The 22098-nt window shown below is 40.0% G+C and overlaps 1 protein-coding gene and 1 long non-coding RNA gene across 4 annotated transcripts; one reads left to right on the top strand and one right to left on the bottom strand.

The window, feature by feature from the left end:
- Window positions 1–1547: 1547 nt before the first annotated feature.
- LOC102081444 (alpha-mannosidase 2) lies at window positions 1548–20614 on the bottom strand. 3 transcript variants are annotated; one of them, XM_019361377.2, is made up of 24 exons: window positions 20275–20614; window positions 17014–17156; window positions 16103–16321; window positions 14998–15142; window positions 14809–14896; window positions 14101–14184; window positions 12782–12909; window positions 12524–12697; window positions 12045–12231; window positions 11137–11314; window positions 10347–10537; window positions 10060–10257; window positions 8328–8442; window positions 7965–8032; window positions 4922–5090; window positions 4614–4850; window positions 4179–4304; window positions 3981–4095; window positions 3745–3878; window positions 3513–3654; window positions 3243–3376; window positions 2783–2977; window positions 2494–2604; window positions 1548–2408 (listed from the first exon to the last, which is right to left on the bottom strand). In XM_019361377.2, exons 2-24 carry the CDS (start codon window positions 17152–17154, stop codon window positions 2238–2240), a joined length of 3450 nt encoding a protein of 1149 aa, XP_019216922.1. In that variant the 5' UTR covers window positions 17155–17156; window positions 20275–20614; the 3' UTR covers window positions 1548–2237. The 3 variants fall into 3 exon arrangements, with proteins under 3 accessions (XP_019216922.1, XP_019216921.1, XP_025764312.1); XM_019361376.2 differs by having other exon boundaries at window positions 20287–20613; XM_025908527.1 differs by lacking the exon at window positions 20275–20614 and adding an exon at window positions 19434–19494.
- On the top strand, window positions 17126–18054 carry LOC112847281 (uncharacterized). The gene is made up of 3 exons (XR_003220735.1): window positions 17126–17240; window positions 17802–17859; window positions 17935–18054. It is a non-coding gene; the product is annotated as an uncharacterized LOC112847281 (long non-coding RNA).
- Window positions 20615–22098: the final 1484 nt, after the last annotated feature.

The following is a 22098-nucleotide window of genomic DNA, read 5'->3' as shown; positions in this document are numbered from 1 at the left end:
CACATGGTTTGATTAAGGTACACATTAGGCTGACATCTGGGGCCAGAGCTGAAACTGTTCTGGGCCAGCACAGGGCCAGCAGTGTGTCTGCTGCTGGACCGTGGCTGCACACAACTTACACATGGACCACATACTGCAAATAATGACGGTCCTTTGGTGGCAGATCAGGTTTGCCAGAGGTTATCCACACATGGGCCAACACAGGACCACCAGTGTGAATATGTGATGTATTGATAAACCAAGGAGATATTTGAAGTTTACACAGCTACATTGTTGCATGAAAATATGTTAAAAGTTTATTTTGCGACCCAGAAAGAGTAATAAGAGTAATATTGAAACTAAGTAGCTGCAGTAGTAGTAGCCATTGTTGGAAACTGGAGTTAGCTGGGCCAATCTGAGATGGGGTTTTTTCAATTTTGTTGTCCGGTTGGAAAATCGGGAGAAAATCAGGAGAAATTCAGGAGAACGGTGACTCCGGGAGACTTTCGGGAGGGGCACTGAAATTCGGGATTCTCCCGGAAAAAAATCGGGAGGGTTGGCATGTATATTAACCTGAAATTGCTTTCTAATGTTTCATGTTGTTTTCCTTGTTTGTACCCTTTTTTCTGATTTTTAAGTTGTTATGTAATGAAGAAATATTATTATTTTAAGTCAAGTTCAGAAGATCCAAGATTACAATTTACAGTTATCTAAAGAGCTTACACAGATCTACCATGTATAAATAAATAAACCATAGCCAATCTGTTATTTTCATTTACATACTTAGTTTTTGAGCCGTTTTTTCCCCATTTTCAGACTATGCAGATGGTTCCCACAGCCACTAGGGGGCCCTCAAGCTGCAAATTCAGCCTCAGTGTAACCTTAAAAATTTAACTTGTCTTAATCTGTATCCAGATAAACTGCCAAATGTGTTTAATGAAGTAACTCTGGGAGGCCGATTCTTGACTGATTGTGTCCTACTGTGTGTCTTTCTGTTCAGATTTGCTTTTACTGCACTGTCGGTGTGTTTTGGGGTCGCTGTCACACTGAAACATGAAGCGTCTGCCAATCAGATCAGATTTCCAGATGGTTTAACATGGTGAATCAAAATCTGTGTTCATAACTCCACCAATTTTACCAAAGATCTCCCACCACGGGCTGAAACGCAGACACAAACCATGACTGACCCGCCACCGTGTTTTACAGAGGGCTAGACACTTACTGTTGGACGTCTGTCATACATGCTGACAATAATTTGAACCAAAACTTTCAAATTTGGATTCGTCGCTCCATCAGACCCGTTTTCACTGATTTTTAGTTCAGTTCTTGTGTATCTGTATTTGTGGCCCCTCCAACCAGAGAGGCGGGCACAGGAAGAGACGAGCAGAAAGAAGGAACGAGTCGTTTAAGAAAATGCGACAGCTTCTTGTTTTCACCCCGAATTTTGTTATTTTTAATTTTGAAGGTTTGAAACTATTTTTAAAGATATTCAACTACAATTAAACCTTAAAAATGAACCTGTGTGACCAGACTGAAGCCTTTAAACACAAAGCATCACTGAGTCCTTAAACAGGAAACTCTGAACTTTATTGTAAAAAATTATTCAGAAATATTAAAAAAAAACTTTTATTTATATTAACACAAATTTATCCCGCAGTAAAAACATTTTAACTAATCGTTTCTGTTTTTTTCTTTCACCCGAGAGAATCTCTACATTAAAAAAAGCTTTCCCAGAATTCCCTGCAACTTCTCTTTTTACAGCGACAACAACAAACTAAATCATAAAAAAAATATCAATATGTGCATTTAGAAGCAGAGCAATGACACAAAATTACACACACTTCCACTCTCACAGGTAAAACAGCAGTAACAGACCATCACCATAGAAACACTCTCGCACACGCTCATTGGACACCGAACGGACAAACTGACTGGTCACAGTTTCAGTGTTTCTTCATTTGAATAAATAATGTGACCTTTGATCTACGCTAGAAAACTAGAAAACATCATGGCTTTTATTTTGAAAGAATCCTTTCTTACTATTTATTGTTTCCTGTTTTGTTTTGGTCCCTGAAAGATTTTCTCTCCGAGTCTGACAATCATCTGAGATTAAAAATAAATTTCTCTGTTAAATATTCGAATTTTCTGCTTCTTTTCACCTTAAATTTGACTTTTTTCAGTCCCTGTTTGTCTGCTCTCTGATTGTGAGAACCATGAGTACCAATCTCTGCTCAGTGGCTGCAGCAGTGTCATCATTTTCAGTCCATCTGTACGCGGAAAGCGATGATTTCCATTGGCCGCAGCTGTGCGATGCGCGGCGGATGCTGTTGTTGGGCGGTCTCTGGCTCGTCGTCAGCTCGCAGCAGCGTGAGACCTGACCGACGGACTGATCGGAACTGAAGCGGAGAGAAAAGGTCGTCCAGGTTCACCTGGAAACACAACAAGAACAAAATCAAGTCATACAATCTTTTAATGTCATTTTAAATCTTAAATAAATGGCGAGTGTGTCGTCACCTCTTCATGCTCGCTCCACGTGCACTGAGGCGCCGGCTTGGGGGCGGTGCTACAGTCAAAGCCCTTCCTGTGGAGGAACAGGGCAGCTTCCTGTGATGGTGTATCTGCTTCCTGTTTACACAAACACAAAAAAATGACCTCATTTCTGACAGGTGATCGATTCGTGCTGATCGAGAACCTGGACAGGAAGTTTGAACCACAGGTGTTTCCTTACTGTTACCGCAGTGACATCACACAGGTTATTATCTCATCATTCATTTTATACCTGTACTCCAGGTGCATCTCTCACCTGCGTGTCCTCCAGCGTCTTCAGGTTCAGCAGGTGGATGTCGCATGGCAGCGACGACTGGAGCGGCTGGAAAGGGCGGAGCTTTGGCAGCTGGCTGTTGCTGGGGGCAACCATGGTCATGGGCGGGTGGCAGAGGGAGAGGGAGGCCAGGTGGGCAAGCAGCGACAGGTGATCAACTGAGGCTCCTCCCACTTCCTGTCAGAACAAAAACACAATAAAACCAGAGTGAGAAAAAAATATTTGTTGTTATTGTCAAAGCTCCGACGGCGGTTTGTTTCTGTGTCACATTGAGAACTTTACTCCGAGTATTTTCTGCTCAAAGTAATCAAGTCACCTTTGATTTAAAAACAAAAGCGCAAAAAGTGATGAGCGTTGATCTCACTAAACACTGTGCTGTGAGACTAGGCCCCACCCACAAATCTAGCTATTATTTCTGCCACTTATTATTTCTGTCCCTTACCTTAGCCCCGCCCCCACGGTCCTCCAGCAGCAAGTGGTAGAGACTCGCTGTCAGCTTGTTGTCAGTGACACCCTGCCCAAGGCCGCGGTTATCGTCCTGCTGCAGGCGCCGGTCCAACACCAGCTCCAGTTCACCTGCACAGGTAAGGAGTCACACAGGTCAAAGGTCAACACACCGTCTGCAGTGACTCTTTAAACATCAACGTTACTGATCTGATAATTTTGCTACTATTAAAACAGAATAGAAATGTGATGTAAACTGTGGGCTCACCTGGTTTGAGTGACGCGACACCCTGGCTCTGAGCCGACAGCAGCGACAGGCGACTCATCGAGTCCTGCAGGAACGCCGCTGATGTCATCGGGTAGAAGTTAGCCTGCAGGGGGAGCTTCGCCAGCGTTCGACGCTGCTGCATCTAGACCAATAACAGATCAATACTCAGTAAGGAATCACAGTGATGAAGGGACTGCATTTCAAAATAAAAGCAGCAGAATTGTGTAAAAACCTGGAAGCCGTTGAGGTCAGAGTAGAAGCGGTTGCCACTGGCAACGTCACTAACAATCTTCATGACGAGCTCACGATTGACCTGAGACCGAATGTCCACCAAGTTTGAAATCTCCAGGGATTTCCCAGCATGCCCTGGGACAGGCAGGCAGAGCAGACACTTTGAATTATTCAAAGCAAATTCAGATTTAGAATAATTTATAATTTATTTTATATATTTATGAATGAAGTCATTACCATCAAGGTGGAAGAGTCGCACTGTGTGTGTAAAGTGTGGGAAATGGGAAGTGATGTCAGAGAAGATGGGACCCCTGGAGACGCGGACCAATGGAGGTTCAGAGGATGTGTAGAGCTGCAGGAGACATTAACAACAAGTCAGAGGACGGAGCGAGAGAGTGAGAGCGAGAAGTTCAGATGTGTTCACGCTGGTCTCACCTGAGCCCCCTCATCCGCGGGCAGGAACAGGTAGGCCCCGCTCTTGTCCCGGGATCCGGTTCTGGTTCCGTACCACAGGAACTGAACCTGGATCTTACGGACTAGACCAGACTGCAGGCGGAGCTTCTGGAATTTCAAAATAAAAGCTGGTCAACAAGATGCTTCAGTGAAAAAGAAACCTTATTTTGAAAATAAGATGATAGCTAACCACACATGATTTTATTCACATTTTGTTTTCTTCTTTGCTGGTTTTGAAGGTGTAATTGTACAGAGACTGAAGCAATCCCGACTCAGATTTTTACATTTTATAGTCATGTTTTTGAATTTTCATTATTTTTAATCCCTTTTACTGAATGTATCAGTTCTTACAGTTAGTTACTAAGAACACAGAAGTCTGCCAACAACATCCACACAACAGACTTTGAAAATCCTGACCTCCAGCAGGCCTGTTTCAGGTGAGCTCCATATCTGGACATGTTTGTTGCTAAGCGACAGGGGTGCGTCTGCCTCAGATCCTTGAAGGCTGGACACCTGGAAGTGCTCGGTGTGGATATCTGGTGGGTTGCCACGACGATGAACTGTGTAGCGTGCCCGAGGGGTGGAGCCAGAGGATTCTTTGGTCACATGGTACACGACGAGTGACAGAGGAGGAAGTTCAGCCACGAAGGACAGCTAGAGTGAGAGAAGAGGAAGTTAAAGCAAACTGCAGTGATCAATAACCTGATCAGGGAGCTGGTTCTCACCTGGAAAGTGTCTGTGGATGGCTGGTTTGGCTCCGCCCACACCGCAGAGATCTGAGCAGCCATTTGTCGGCCCGTTTCAGCGTCAACAACCCGTGCGTCCGGAGAGTCAACGACAACGCTGATGACGGAGGTACGGAGCTGCTCGGTGGGATTAAAGATGATCAATGACCTGAAGCAGAATCCAATAATCAATAGAAGTGATTGCTCTGTGATTGAAGTCAGCCGCTAACAGTTAGTTACTGACATTTACACTCCCAGAGGCACGCCATTTTTTTTCTCACTAATTTTATTACTTTTTTAAAGACACTTTTTCTACTTTTTTGTTTTGACATAAAGATGATCATCTAAAATCTGAGCTGTAAATACAAAATTGAGATTATATCTGCTTTTTTGCCCTCTATTCAATTTACACATTCACAATATTAAAAGTATTAATAAAGCTCAGTTTAAACAGCCAACAATATAGATCAAAGACAATGCACAGTTGGTGTTTTCATTGACCTAAAAAAAAAGCTTTTCATGAAATATTACTTGATAAACTGGAGTACTATGGCATTAGAGGAGTGGTGCTAGAGTGGGTAAGGAGTTATTTGAGAGACAGGCAACAATTTGTGAAGATTGGTGAATATCAATCAGAGTCCATGGACATTGTGTGTGGAGTTCCACAGGGGTCAGTATTGGGACCAAAGCTGTTTATCCTGTACATCAATGATATATGTAAAACATCTGATATGTTACAGTTTATTTTGTTTGCAGATGATACAAATATTTTTTGTGCTGGGGAGAATTCACAGCAGCTTTTGGAAATTGTCACACAAGAAATGATTAAACTGAAAACATGGTTTCACAGAAACAAGTTATCACTAAATTTGAAAAAAACTACATTTATGTTATTTGGAAATTGTAAAAAAGATGCTGGAGCAAAATTGTTAATAAATAATGTTGAAGGAGAGCAAGTTTCTCATACAAAATTTTTGGGTGTGATAATAGATAACAAAATCTGCTGGAAACCTCACATAAAGCATATACAAGCTAAACTGTCAAGAAGCATCTCTGTACTGAGTAAAGCTAAACATTTTTTGCCTTCCAAATCACTCCAGGTACTTTACTGTTCACTTATATTGCCATATTTGGAATACTGTGTGGAAATCTGGGGAAATACATACAAAACTTCACTTCAACCATTATGTAAAATTCAGAAAAAAGCAATCAGGATGATTACTAAAGCAGGATTTAGAGACCACACTAACATCATGTTCTTGAAATTAAAAATTCTGAAGTTTATGGATCTTATAAAATATACAACTGCAAAAATTATGTACAAAGCCAGATACAATACAAAACATCCTCTGTACCAGGAAATGTACAGAGGATGTTTTTTGACAGAGAAGGGGACTATGAATTGAGGGGAAAATTAAATCTGAAGACTCTTAACGCACAGACAAAGGTTAAAACCTTTTGTGTTACCATTTGTGGGGTAAAACTGTTTTACTGTGGACCTACAGCAATGTTCAAGCATTAGTCAGTTCATAAAGATGTTTCGAAAACTGCTTTTGGAAGAATATGAAACTGATAAAGTTGATGACCCATTGTATATATAATAGGGGTGCAACAATACTCGTATCGATATTGAACCGTTCGATACAGTGCTTTCGGTTCGGTACGCATATGTATCTAACAATACACAATTTTTTATTTATTTTATCAACTTTTCTTCTGACGATGGTGTCTGTGTTGAGCGCTCAGTGGATCTGCGTTCGACTACTCCGCCTAGGCTGCACTGTCGAGCGCAGATCCACTGAGCGCAGCGCAAGCTAGCAAGACAGAAGCTAAGCTCGTTGCAACATGGCAACTGCCTCAACGCTACCCGAAATTGAACCTCCCCCACCCTCATTCAGATCTGGCGTTTGGAACTATTTTGGTTTTCATGTGAAGCATGACCCTGATGGTAAGCGCGTCATGGACAAAAGTAAAACAGTATGTCGGATGTGCAACGCAATGCTCAATCGGTGGGAACTAGTGCGTTAGCGCAGTTAGCTTGTTAACGTGTTGACGCCGCCCAGCCCCACACACGGGGCGATCCGCCGTAACTCCTTAACGGAGATTTGCCGCGTTATGGCGTTAATGTCATTTTAACGAGATTAACGCTGACAGCACTAGTGGGAACACAACGAATATGACTGCAGATTTACGCCGACATCATCCTAGTGCAAAGACAAGTGGAAGCAGACAAAAACAACAAGCACGCATGCTACAAACTTTACCCGAGTCATTTAGACAGCACATGATTCTCCTTATGGGGACCTGATATGTTTAATATGCTGCTGAGAATATACCCCAGAAGAAGCGTATAGTATAGCTTTTATTTTGGAAAGAGCCATTTCTCTGTAATAAACTCTCTTTTCCAAAGATGAGTGATTTCTCGATCAGATAGATTTGTTTTTTATTATTTTGTTGTTTCAGCAACATTAAATTTAAAAACTGTACTTTTGAGTTAAAACATATATTTATAATTTTAATAAATGACAAATTAAAGGCATGAACATTTTTTTGTATCGAAAAAATATCGAACCGTGACATCAAAGTATCGAACCGAACCGAACCGTGAATTTTGTGTTGCACCCCTAATATATAACTATGCTAAATTGTATCTAAATTATATCTATCACTGTAGCTATGTTTATACATGTCCTCCTTGTCTATTGTGTGGGGTAAGTGATGATGGGAATTAGGGGTAACAATGAATAGTGGGATTCAATAGAATGCTGAGCATGGGGTAGGGATTAATAAGTATGTTATACTTCTTCCTACTCCATTTCCGACTTAATAATTGTCATTTCATGTCATTTAGACTCTGTTTTATTTTATTTATTTTCTTTTCTTTGTTTTGTCTGTTTTTTTCTGTATATGTCTGAAATAAAGATACAATAACAAAACAGCAGTAGTAAAATAATAAAATAACCGGATCACTTCATTATTAAATTTACACCTTAATTTTTTTTTTTAAAGGGAAAAAAAGGCCTCTTCAGTTCCACCCACTTACCTGGGCTCTAAACTGAGTGAGAGCGTGGTCTTCTGAGGCAGAGCGTCCTGCGCCGAGATTACTTCATCCTGGAGGAAAGTCACAACATTAAAACAGTTTATCATTTCTAACATTCAAACTTTCTAAACTCATCTTTTAACTTCCTCTTTGAAAGACAGTGAAGCCTCTTTAAGGAGTAAAGAAATGGAGGATGACCTGAGGATCTGCACCAAGGCCCAGTATGACATAAAGAAGGATTATTATAAACTAAGCTGCTCCACCAAGAATAAAAACATGGACCTGGAAATAAGTTACGTTAAAGGATGAAAGTATTAAAAAGGTTCTTCATAAATATATGGAGTCCAGAGGAGTGTTAAAAGTCACCATTTGTAAGAAGGGCTTTGATTGGTCGTGGTGATATTGGCTCTTGTCCAATAGAAGCAGCCAATGAGCGGAGCTCTGCAACACCTGGTGTAGATTCAGGATCGACTGGAATAACCTGGAAAACAAACAAACATTAGCTAATATTTTCTGTTTCTTTATTTTTTTTCCTTTAATTTTAAATTCAGGAAACAGTTCAACATTTAAAGTCATCAAACACACGACAACTGAGAGTCTACACGGCAAAAACATGCCAACAACACGCTTATTTAACAGGAGCGACGGACTATTAGTGTTAGATGCTAAATCTAGATGAATGGGTGTCATAGGAGGCTAATGCTAACTGCACACACTAGATGTGGTGGTACCTGTTACCGTTGCCAGTGGCGACGCCGTCCTTCAACAGAAAGCATGGAGGAAACAAATGAGACAAAAAAAACAGGCTAATGCTAAAAATAATACACAGATACAGGTGATGCTAACACTGATAGACAGTGCTGTGAAAAGGTATTTTTTCCCCATACTTGATATTTCTTTGCAGTTTCGTTACACTTACATGTTTAACAAATTTTGATATTAGGCAAAATGTTTAAATAGAAAATGAATTTGTTTAAATTATAACGTTATTTATTAAGAAAAAATTTTATCCTGTGTGAAAAAGTAATTATCCCTCTTGTTTAATTATGAAGTAATTGTGATTGAGCACATTTTTTTGGAAAGTTGAGCTCAGTTTCACTGCCACTCCCAGACCTGATTCCTGGTAGACCTGCTGAATCAGAAGTCACTTAAACAGAACCTGTTTTACAAACTGAAGCAGACTAAAGGATCTCATGGGAGAATTCCAAGAGGAAAACCACTGCTGACCAAAAAGGCTCGTCTCACAAAGCCAGAAAACATATGGATGATCCCCCAGATTGCTGGAAAAAAAAGCTGCACCTCCGTTCCATTACATCTGGCATGAAACTAACAGCACTTCATAAAAAGATCATCAGAGCAACAGATGGGGGTGGTAGTGTGACGGTCTGGGCTGCTTTGGTCCTTTGGGACCTGTACGAGTTGCTGTAATTAATAAAACCACAAATTTGTGGGTTATGCAGCAAGACAATGATCCAAAACACGCTAGCAACTCACCCCTCTGACTCAAAACAAAATCAAATTTTTAGAGTGACCGTTCATGTTAGGAAACCCTCCAGTGTAGCTGAATTATTAAAATTCTGCAAGGAGGAATGGGCCAACATTATCACTTCTTATGATAAAAGGGAAAAACAAGACTTTATCTCAAATGCTACATTCCAGTTCTTGCTGCCAAGAGTGGCAGAATCAGTTATTAGGTTTAGGGAGTAATTATTTCACAATTCGTTTTTTAACAAAAAGGGACATTTCTTTTTTTTTTCTTTTTTTTTTTAAAACCACAGGAACAGATCAGCGGTTTTCCCTTAATAAATGAAATCATTTAGATATCATTATTTAAACACCGTATTTTGTATTTTCTCAGATCATTTTTGTCAGTATAAAAAAGTGATAAAAACAACTCGTGCTGTACATATTTTCTTCTATTGTTCCACCCTCCTTACTAATATGTCTACTGCAAACTTCAACGTTTACCTGGCAGTTCTGTCACATGGTCAGAGATTCATGCTCTGTTTGTGTTTGTTTGACCTTTTAATAAGTTAAATGTATTGCTTTTATTTCCTGATTATCTTAACATGCTAGTTTGCTAACATGAAGTAGCTACCTGGTACCATAGTCAACCACCACATGTTCCCGTTCGGTGCCAGCGACGGCATCATGGTGTTGGAAGAGCGCCAGGTTCCGCCTCCCCGTTGTCAGCCACTGGAAGTACTCACGTGCTGGAAAATTTTCAGCCAGACGACCATCGCTATGGGAACGACGCATCTCAGCCAGTGTCAGGCTGAAGAGGATTTCCGTCGCTCTGACACAGAAAGAAGACTCAGACAGTCACCATAAAAACAAAGACAACATCATGATGTGTAATCGTGTAACCACACAGATCGGTGGTACCTCAGCGTGGCCTCCAGCTTCCTGTCGAGGCGTTTGTAAAATGGCCGGGATGTGAAGTACCCGGTCCAGTAGTGATCGTCTCGGTCGGCATACGAGAAGAAGTCTCCTCGGAGCTTCGGCAGAGTCGTTCTCGTGGTGCTCAGACGTTGATGAAGAGCCTGGAAGTAATCAGAAAGCGTCCCGAAACGAGCCTGAAAATAAGAGAAGAGGAAAGCTGTCGATCAGCGAAGAGCTGATGTTACCGACTTGACTGTTTGCGCTGATAACAACCTAATTTGCTTTCCTTGTCACTTTTGTATTGTGTGTCCAGATGTTGTTTCAGAATATTTTAGATGTTGTTCCAGAATATTTTAGATATCATGAATCATATTTGTGTTTGCCATTTGTCACATGAGACATAAACACACTGATAGTTTTTAATCACATCAATTTCTGAAACAACAATGGCCAGAGTTGTGATTCATTATAATAATAATTTAAAAAAAACTCTTTGGCATGGTTATTTACTGGATATTAGTGTGACATTCAACAAATGGAAAAATAAAATAAAATATTCTAGAAAAGTGATCGAGACCCTGTGGAACTGCGTTAAGTTTGTCTGAGTCATTTTTGCATAGAGAAACCTATTTGTCAGGCAGTAATCATAAATATTAGCAGGCAAAAATCACACGTGGAGTTCCACATGGCTGCATACTCGGGCCTCTTCAAGAACAACAAAGACCAACATATTGTCTCCAAATGTTGATAATCAGTTGGTACCAGCTGGGAACCAGGTGTCCTGGGAGCTCACCTTGATGTGGAGCTCTGGGTGTTGGTTGAAGTAATCAAAGAGTTTCTGGTAGTTGTTAAACTGAACGTCCCACTCGCTTGACTCCACGTATCGAAAGTCATCACCAAGAGGAACAAGAAGGACAGATGAGCGAAAGAGTCGCGACTTCTGACGGTATTGATCCAGCAGGAGGAGCGCTCTGAGAGGACGACAAGTGGATCAATAGAAGCTCTGATCAATCAGAATGATTATTAAACAACAAAACTAGCAGAGAGACAGCAAAGTAACCGAAGAAGAAGAGAAGCTGCTGTGTTAAATTAATGAAGTTTGTTAGAAAACTATTTGTATTATCATTGTCATTCTAGAAAATGACAATGATAATACAATAACCTTTACTCTACTTTGAATACTTGAAATTCAAAGTAAAGGTTAAAAAAAGGAAAACGTCAAGGAAAAATTAAAAGAAGAAAAGGAAAATAAAACTGAAGAAAATTTTAAAAAAGCAATCAAAATTGAACTTTTTTCTTGACATTTTAAAAGGAAGAAAAGTAAAAAACTTAAAAAGGTGGAAATTATGTTAAAACATAAAACATCCATGAAACAGTTTTGAATAAAAAATTTATTTTCAATAAAATTGCTTAATGTAAAAAAAAAGTTTTAAAAAAAAGTTTTAAACAATTTTAAAAGTTGCCTAAATTTCAATGGTAAATAAATAAATGAATCAAGAAAATTCCTTAAAAATGAAAAAGTAAAACAGTCAAAAATAAAATAAAATAACCCCATCTATTCATAACTTTTAAAAAGAAGAAAGCTCCAAAATTCAATAATACACCTAATGATAACAACAACAACAATAACAATAATAATAATAATAATAACAAATAATAATAATAACACTGTTATTCTCTTTGGCCCCGCTTCCCCCTCACCTCTCCTGGACATTCTGGTCTGTGATTGGCTTTGGTGGGATCTTCCATGGACAGAAGGTCCGTCTCCCAGGCAACCGCTGGAAGTCAAACTGACAGCAGACCGCTGGGTTTGGACCGCACGTGTGCGGCACGTCATAGCTGTAGAAGGGCATCATGTGACATGTGATGTCACTACGGGAGGAGGAGTCTGATGGACAGGAAGTGGGCAGAGTTAAACACTTCTAACTGCCCCTTTTCCTTTTTGTATTTCATTGGTTATTAATAAAGTTTGTTGACTATATTTTCTTCAGTAACAACAGTTAAATTAAAAAATTTAATAAAAATCTGAATTTAATCCACATTTTAAATGACTTACAATATTTAATCATTTAAATTATTATTTCAAATATTTGTTTTATATTTTGTCAAAATTCCAAATGTTTTTTGTCTTTTGTATTGTTCATGATTAATTTTTCCATCACTGAAAAAACATTATTTACCCCAGCTTTGTCGCCATAGAAACTCGAGCGTCTGCTGCTGGGCAAAGTGCTTCTTGATAGAGTAGTGAACTCTCTGGATGAGCATGTTGTGAAGCCCCGCCCCCTTCAGCAGGTACGCCATAGAGGGGGAGTGGCCGAACGGGTCGATGGCCCAGCCGCTCCTCGGCTTCACACCTGCACAGAGAAAACGCCACGGTTAAGCACGCGAACAGGAAACGCATCATTACAGCAACGTGCCAAACAGGGGAGTCATGTGACCCAGGTGTTTCTGCAGCCACTGGTGTCCCTCCATCAGCTGATCCAGCATAGCGAAGTAATGAGAGTTTGCCTCGTCGGGCATCACCCAGCCGCCCGTTACCAGCTCCAACTGCCCCGCCTCCACCAGGCTGGCCAATCACACGAAAGGAAACAGAAAACGGGGAAAAAATGGCTTCAAATGATGAAAATATATATTTTTTTAATTACAAAAACTAACAGAAACAATTTTGTTACATTTATTTAAGCAGATTAAAACTTAGTTTTTGTTTAAAAGGAAATATGACATAAGAGAAAAAGTGAAATTAAACTGAAAGGAAAATTCAGAATTAGCAAGAAACAGCTACAATTTTAGTTATAGTTTAAAAAAATAAAGTCTGCTTCTGTTTCCTCCCGGCTGTTACAATAAAGTTTAACATTCAGACAGCCATAATTTTCTGGGGTTAGCATCCATCTAAGGATGACATCGTGTACGACGGTCTGACTGAAGGATTTCAACAACACTGAAAGGCGCTGCTATCACTCTGGTTGTAAAAGAGGATGAAAACTACACCGCAGCCATGTTTGGAGGGTCAGTGAAGTCATGCTAGCTGACATTATGCTACTTGATGGTTAGCTACAGAGCTCTGGTTAGACTAACATTAACACATTAGCATTAATGAAGATAGAGGATGAGGGTTAAACTGTTCTAACAGCCGCCATCACAAGACAGGAAGTAGTCGCTGAAAACAGATCCAGTGTTCAAGCAAGAGAACGTCTGAGGTTTATGTTTATATTAGAAAGTCCTGATCCTGAGCTTCATGTCCACTGAAATCTTCTGAATCCTTCAAATATTTGGGAAGCTGTGATGGGCTATGATTTTGAAAACTGAGCATACAGACGAGCTGCACATGAACAGTGTTGATAAAAAGCCAGAGAGGACGAGAATGATGACTGCTGGGTTTTTGGATGGAGGCTGGTGACTGCAGCATGTTATAAAAAGATGAGACTCAAAGCAGAAGCTCAGACTGGAGAGAGTTGAAATGGCATCAGATACGGACTCAATGAACCAAAACTGTCTGCGGCTCGACTCCTGAGCTCTGCACATCCTTGCCTGTGTTTAGCACTCCATTTTATTTTTGTGCTTCCTCCTGTTTACCAGATGTTTCTGGTATTTAAACAACTTTGGTTAATTTAATTTTCAGAAACAGAAATGAAGAATAATTACTTTCGGTTTTTCTGGACATGTTCAGAAGTGACTGAAAAAAAAAACCCAACCAAACAAAAAAACCAAAACATTCAAACATGAAAATGAAAGGAAGCTTGAGGAAGCTTGAAGGTACCGTTTGACTGCCGCTCTCTTCTGGTCGTCGATGTCGTTCCACCACTTGGAGAAATAACTGATTTCGGCCCAGATCAACTTCCTCCTGAGGAGCAGAAAACATAACATGATCAATAATCTGTCAGGAACTCGATCAATAAACAGCATCACGAAGCACAAACTGATGAATAAATCAAACTTCAGATGAACTTTGTGTAAATAAGTTTTAAAAATATGAAGATCATTTCTTCCTATTCAGAGTCAGACCAACATCAGTCTGTGCTGCTGTGTCTTTGTTTCATGTCATGATTTTTGTTTTTGCGTTTTATTGTTGTTGTTTTATCGTCACTCTGATCTGTATTTTATTCCTGATCTCATTGGATGATGGCAAAACTCATACTTCACATCATACTTTTTTTATAAAACTCTGGAAGCTCCAAACATTTTTAACAGGTGTCTAAAATTATCTAATTTCTGTGTCATGGTGGGAAAACTAAAAAAAAACATCATTTACACCATCAGAGAACAGAATGTTGTGTGGAGTCATTTTCAGCTAGTCTGGTTATGAAGGTTGATTTTAACCTCTAAACCTTCTCTGTTGTTAATAAAAACATTAATATCATAAGATATAAATCTGCTGATGAATGCTGCTTTAATATTAAACCTGAGTTTAGGGTTAGGTTTAGGAAGCCGTCTGTGAGGTGCGTCAGTGCACAGGAAGTGGGCGTACCTGCTGTCCTCACTCAGTTTGACCACCATGTTGTCGAGGATGTGTCTCGTCTGGTCGTGGTAGTACGCGTCGAACGTCTTTATCCAGCCTGTAACAAAAACAAGAACAAAAAAACCCCAAAACACCTCCACGTGTTAGTTCAGCCACCTTCACGCCATCGTGCTGCTGCACACTCAGAGTGTCACTCACCAGGGTCGTTGTGTGAATGTGGAATCAGGAAGAGCTCCAGAGGTTGCTCCGACCACTCGTCGCCCTTGTAAGTGATCTCAAAGCCCTGCTTCCAGGGACCGCCATCGGGGTTATCGAAGGGCAGGAGGTCGTAAACATCCAGTAGCTGATGGAGGAGGGGTTATTATTAAAACTTTATTTCTATGTTAATAAAAACTTTGAATATGTTAATAAAGATTTACATGTTTTTCTATAAATATTTATATTTATTGTAACTTTCACTTCTTCATTCAAAGTTACGAAACCCATTTAAACTAAAAAATAAAATCATTATTAACGTATCCATCAGTTGCTGACTGATCATTTTATCAATAAGAGAAACTCTCTGCCTCCAGACTCCAGCATTATGAACCCTCCATGTCGAGAGTTCAAGCTGTTCTCATCAAGATTCTTTTATTTAATTTTGTTCTAACCAATAAAAGGAGACAATTCTCAAACACGGGAAGTCCAAGGAGGATGTCCGGCAGACGGTGAGGTAACCCCTCTGATGTCAGCATGACTTTTCAGACTAGAGGTGGACACACTCAAACAACCATTACTCTGCATAGAAATATTTGCTGGGATGTTATTCTAGATATTCTAGACTGTGATGTTGAGGAACCAAAGGTAAACAGGAAGAATGAACACAGCCATGAAACTGACACAGTGTGTGCGAGCTGCTCGTTTACATCCACATCAGTGTGTTCTGAAAGATTCCCTGAGCCTGTGTTTGGATGCTGAACATCATTGATTTACTTTTTTATTTATTCAGCAGCTATATGCTAAACATGCTAACCATGTCTGCCTGTGTTCAGGGTCAAATACTTTTAAGAACAATAAATTTTATCTTAAGTAAGTGTTTGATTCATTTCACATCACAGCCGATCCACGCCAATGCCGTTTCAGTCACATGTTAAACTACTGGTTCCTGTTTGATAAAGTGTTGATATCAGCGTCTTTAAATAAAAAGTAATAAAAAATGAAAAAATGAAAAACTTGAGTAAATGTTGTCAGTTAATTTCATTTAAAAAATAAAAATCTTCTAAAGTTGAGACAGAACAAAATATAAATGTAAAATTTCGCTGACCTGAACTCCATCCACTCCGTCCTTCATCTCTTCAGCCAATCGGCAGCCAGGAAGAGCCTCACCCCTGCTGCCGAGGGCGGAATCTAAACTGTTGTTGGCTCTTTTCCACGCTGATGCTTTGCTTTGGAGCAGAGAGTCACGCAGCATGGCAACCAATCGGTTGTTGTCGCTAAGGAGACGCTCCAACCTGTCAATCTTCTGCTGGAGGTGGGCCAAATCCTAAAAAAACCCAGAGATCTGATTTGTTCAATTTTCATAATTAGTTTGAATATGTTTCTCTTTCCTTGGTAATGAAATATTTATGTATTTTATAAAAGTTACCACTTATCATTATTATTATTATTATCATTATTATTATTATTATTATTATTATTATGGGCCAATTTTATTTTTTATTATTATTATTATTATGAATAATGACAAGAATAACAGCTAAAAAGAAATGTCTGTGAAGGTTCTCAGTCATCCAGGTCATCGTAGTCAAAGGAGTTTGCAAAGAAAAGCGTCTGGACTTCTTTAAGTTGCTTGAAGACGTTTCACCTCTCATGAGCTCACCCGAAACCCTGGCTGATTAGGTCCCACACCCGCTTTCACACCTTGGCTCATGTGATTAGAGGATCACCAGGGGGTCCTTTGTCCCTCTTTGGGGGGATACTCCCACTGGGTTTAAATCTGGGACTCTCGGCCATTTGACCTTAGAACTGAAGAAGCTTCTCGGATGAGAGGTGAAACGTCTTCAAGCAACTTAAAGAAGTCCAGACGCTTTTCTTTGCAAACTCCTTTGACAGCTAAAAAGAAAATTTAAGTTAATGTGAAAAAAAGAGTTTAATTTTCTTTCTCACAAATGACACTGTTTTGAAAATCCACAGGCTCTTATTGTGAAAAAAAATCAAAACTTTTTGTAGACGCACGTCATCCACCTGTCCACCAGGCGTCTCCCCGTATCGCTTAGACTCTGACCCCTGCATGAGGTCCAGCATGCGGTACAGTGACATCACAGCCACGCAGAAGATTCCGCCCACCAGAACCGCTAGCAGCCGACTCCTCTTCATCGCTATGACAATAAAAAACACATTTTCTATCAGTTAACTTTTTTTCCCAATAATTTCTGCTTTGATTTTTAGGAAAACTGTAAATTGTAAGTCATGTATTTATTTTTATACATTACAATTATTTTATAAGTGCATGTGCAAAAAATCAGGCTCATGGGCTCGATGCTGGAAATTTATTAAAAATGACCAAATAAAATGATTTAATTTACTTTCACTGATAAAACAACAGGAGGATCGTTCACGCTTAGCGGTGCAGTCGAGACTCGTTCTGAGCAGGAAACACAGTTTAAAGTCAGGTCACAAACAGTCTGTGGAGACTTTGAACCTCAGAGTCAGTTTGTCTACGTAAATATTTCAGAGCTGATATCAGAATTATTGACTGATGTTTTCTTATCAGTGCCCAGCAGCTGTCTGCTCTCACAGCAATGCCGGTTAAATGTTCAGAGAGCTGAAGGACTTTTATTTCTGTAATGTTTCACTGCTCAAGGGTTCAGAGGGACTAAAATAAACAAACTAAAAATAAATTACTGATCTTCTAACTGCCTGCATCGGCCCAGAAGTTTACGATCGTCTCTGTGTCAGTGCTGCAGAGTAATCAGACTACTTTTAGGCTTGATGTGTTAATTCACTGTCTGACCTCTTTAAAGACTTCACAGACCCTGTGACCAGTGGGACCAAAACAGATGGACAGGGTCTGCCCGACAGGTAAGACACCTGACAGGTGAACCCCAGGCTGACCTGGCAGTCTAACACATGGTTCCTGTTTTTGTTCTTCTGTAGATCTGGAGGTTAAAGCAGTCGCTTCACCTGGCGTGACCTCTTCCTGCAGGAGGGCTGAATACTTCCTGACTGGCTGACACTGATGACAGACTATCAGCCAATAATTAAAGAGTTTATGGTCACAAACACAAAGAAGAAAAGGACCAATCACATGAAAGCTCCAGGTGTTCAGATCTAAGGCTATGAGATAGCATCTGAAAACACTCAGTCATGATTTCTTAGTCTGGAAGTGACGCTGCCTCCATGGATCAAATGGTGCGGCTCAGCTCACAGAGACGTTTTTTGACTTGTTAATGAATTCTGTGCCTTTCTCCTGACTCGCTTTACTTGTCCTCTGCTTTGCATAGCATACAACAGGAAGTCAGTCATGTTGCAGGATGAATTTTATAGTCTTTCTTTAAAAAAAAAATTAACAGAAATAAAAGATATGATCAGAAGATCTAAGAAGACTGTTTTAAACATGCTGGGGCTTTTAAATATCGGAGACCTTCAGAGATCTGGATGTTTTCATCTGTCCGTGCAGCTGTGAGCACTTTCCTTCCTGAGGACAGTGAACTCAGAGTTTCTGCTGAAATAACAACTTTTTAAAAAACTTTTCCTGAACCTGTTTTTCATTTCTGTGTCCCTGCTCAGTCCAGGAAGATCAGTTGTTTCCATAAAAGCAAAGTTTTCAGTCTTAAAACCAGCAGGTTAGCCTGACTCCACCCTCAGAGCTAAGTTTTTAGACATTATTAAAGTTCAGGAGGGTTACTGCACTGCTGCTGATATTATTAACGAGAAAAAACACACACACACACTCACTTTTTTGCACACTTGCGACTTTTCTTCATGAAGTTTCTACTAGTTCTATAAACTGTGCTGTAAACTGTAATGATGATGATGATAGAGTCCAGGGTGTAATATAGAAATTTAACTGAGGGAAAAACTCAACTAAACTTAAATGAAATAAAATCCTCTGATATGAGCATTAAGTTTAACTCTTTACACATTTAAAAGCAAACATGCAGAGGAGAGCAGAGAGAGTCTGAGCAGGCAGAAAATGAACTGAAACCTTATTAAATTAGTAAATGACGCAGAATCTCTGCTTTAAATATAAAGTACAACCTGCTGTCTGACATTTGAATTTCCCTTTAGACGGATAAAAATATTTAAATTTACAGGCGATCGTGGCTCAAGAGTTGTAATCGGAAGGTTGCCGGTTCGAGTCCCGGCTTGGACAGTCTTGGTCGTTGTGTCCTTGGGCAAGACACTTCACCCGTGGTGGCGGTCAGAGGGCCTGGTGGCGCCAGTGTCCGGCAGCCTCGCCTATGTCAGTGCGCCCCAGGGTGGCTGTGGCTACAATGTAGCTTGCCATCACCAGTGTGTGTTAATGGGCGGATGACCGGTTGTGTAAAGCGCTATACAAATACAGGCCATTTACATTAAAATATTATCATTATTCACAGTGCAGGAAAAACAGGCCGGAGTGAGTGAGTTACAGCACATCACAGAACGTTTACCTGGCTGTTTGAAAGTTTTTAAGCTTTTCTCCCATAAAGTCGACATCTGACGCCCTCCTCTGTACGCCCCAGTGTAGCCTGTACACATGCGGTCATTCTGTTCTGAAATGTGACGGTTCAGAAAAAAGCTTCAAAGCTTCTTCCTAGCACACTTTCAGGAGGAAAGAGTTAAATGTGAGACTTGCTGTGTTATATTTAATCTTTATGCTGTCAGCTGCTGTCTGGTTTCTGTGTTTTCTGTAAGCTGATTCGCTTAAAAAAGCACAAATTTCCTTCCAAAAACTTTACCAGCGTACAGGAAAGGAAGCATCATGTGACTCTAAGTTTAAAGGAGCGTTTGAAGAATTTTAATATGTGCAGACTTTTCACTTTTTAGTGCACATGAAGGAGAAAACACACAGTATTGAAGCTCTCACAGAGGATGACCCACAAAGGTATGTTTGTTTAAGTGTGTGTGTGTTTTTTCTTTAGGTTTACATTATTTGTCTAAACTCTGAGGTGATTTTTTCCCATGTGTTTTATGTTGTATTATTTGATGTCTTCGCTGGTTTTATGTCCTGTCCTCGTATCTCGTGTACAGCAGCCGAGTGTCATTCCCTCTGAGGGACATTAAAAGGTGAGCAAGTGATGAACAGGTGAGTTTCCGAGCTCGGATAAACTGCGCAAGTCTGCAGGGTTTCTGTGGATGTTTCACAATTTTCCTTCTCACAGGAAACTTTCACACGTTTCTTGCAGTAAAATCTTCCCGTTAGCTCTCCGGAGACCAAACAGCTGCTCTTTAAATCAAACTTGTCACGCAGCCGTAAAACTGACCAATAGAAATAATTTTGAATATTTTCACCTGCCCGCTCACCTGATGCTCTCCGCTGCAGGTCTAAGAGCCTCCGACAGAAAATTCATCAAACTTTACGAACTCAGACTTTTCCTTCCTTACTTCCGGGTGGTACAAAAGCTGGCGGGTCTCGCGCTCTCCCTGCGTCTCGTGCCGCAGTTTACGTGCGCAATGACGACACTGCGTGACCTCAGCCTCCCGCGAAAATGAACCGAATAAAAAACAAAAAATAAATTAAAAGTTTCTTAAAATCGAACAAAAATAAAGTTCGGACTTTAGGCAGAGACAGACCAGCCTGCTACTGCTGCTGCGCCTGCGCACTGCCGTTTGTTTTCCTTCCTGCTTGGTTGAGCTTACTCAGCACGACGTCACTTCCGATGAGTCACGTGGTGTTAAGGTGGCCCTGTTATGTTTGACTTTTTTCACTAAGCAGATTGCAACTTTCTTGAATATCACCAAAATACTTTATATCATTGTTTATACCTTTATACCTTTATGTTTATCTTTATTTTTTGTTTAATGTCACCTGCTGACATTGGGAACAGATCTTTGTTCTGTAACATTCTTTGTTTAAAATAAAGTACGTTCTGAAAGAAAAACAAAGGTGGCTCTGATTTATGCTCGTTTCATTGTTCAGAGGTGTTCTCTGATTTTTGGGAACCTGATGAATAATTAAAACATTTCTGTGTTTATCTGGAAACTTTTTTAATGTAAAAAACTTTTTATGTTCCCAATGTGTGAAAATGTGGTAAATGGTAAATCGATCGCCCCCATAGTGTCCAGCAGGGGGCGACTCCTGTGGCTCTACCCAGAAATGCCAATGTGTGCAGATGTTTTTCTTTGGTGTTCTGCACCAATACACAGCTGTTCTCCTCCCAGATGTTTGATATGGAACAATATTACCATCACACACAGAAAACATCTTCGTTGGTCTGAAAACATGTTTGTGGAGCAGCTTTTTAATTATGAACAGCTCCTGGTGACTGTAACTGTCACTCAAGTTAAATATTTATCACACTATAGTTCAGATTTATGCGACTACGCTTTAACTTTAACCAACTACAGCATCAAAGCTGATGACAACATTTCAATCTGGGATTTTAAAAATTCAACACTCCTCCATCAGAACATCCCTCAGTCCCAGAACAATAATGGCGTTTACACAGAAAAGGACTGAACGAGCTCTTAATGTAGTATATGTTTTCATTATCCCATAAAAAATATGTGTTGTGTAGAACTGCTTCTCAAATGTTGGTAACTATGTCCTTGATAATACAGACACATACTCTGTTTGTACACAGTGGAGACTCGAAGGGGTTTATTCATCCACTGTTTCTGACACTACTATGAAAAGATTTCCTTCTTTACCTAAAAACACATTTTGTTTAAAGAAACTGTACTTGACGTGTGAAAGTGTCGGGTGTCAGTGGTGCCTGTCATGTATGCATGATGGTAAATGTGTGCATGAACGGGAACCATTTAAAAAATATGCTTATCAGAAGGAGCAAAAGCAAGACAAGAAGAGCAGGTGTCACATACTTGGCCACTTCCACTTCTCGGGTGGAGCAACTGAGGTTCAGAGTCTCTCCAGCCTCAATCAGAGATGCTCAAATCCTAAATTCTGACATAAGCAGCTTCTATTCTCCCTTTATTGCACATTATTTTTCTCAGTTTATATATACTAACTTTTGGAAGTTACATGTCTACTTTTTAATGCAGAGGTACAATACACAAAAAGTACAGATTGTGTAAATATGTAAAAATTCTGTGTTTCTGTTCTATGTCTGGTGTCCTGTTCTGTATGTATACGTGTTTTCTTTGCTGCTGTTACAA

Source organism: Oreochromis niloticus, linkage group LG7, assembly GCF_001858045.2.
Source record: "Oreochromis niloticus isolate F11D_XX linkage group LG7, O_niloticus_UMD_NMBU, whole genome shotgun sequence".
NCBI classification, from domain to species: Eukaryota; Metazoa; Chordata; class Actinopteri; order Cichliformes; family Cichlidae; genus Oreochromis; species Oreochromis niloticus.
The sequence above is the reverse complement of the archived record's forward strand: the minus strand, read 5'-3'. Positions and strand labels throughout refer to the sequence as shown.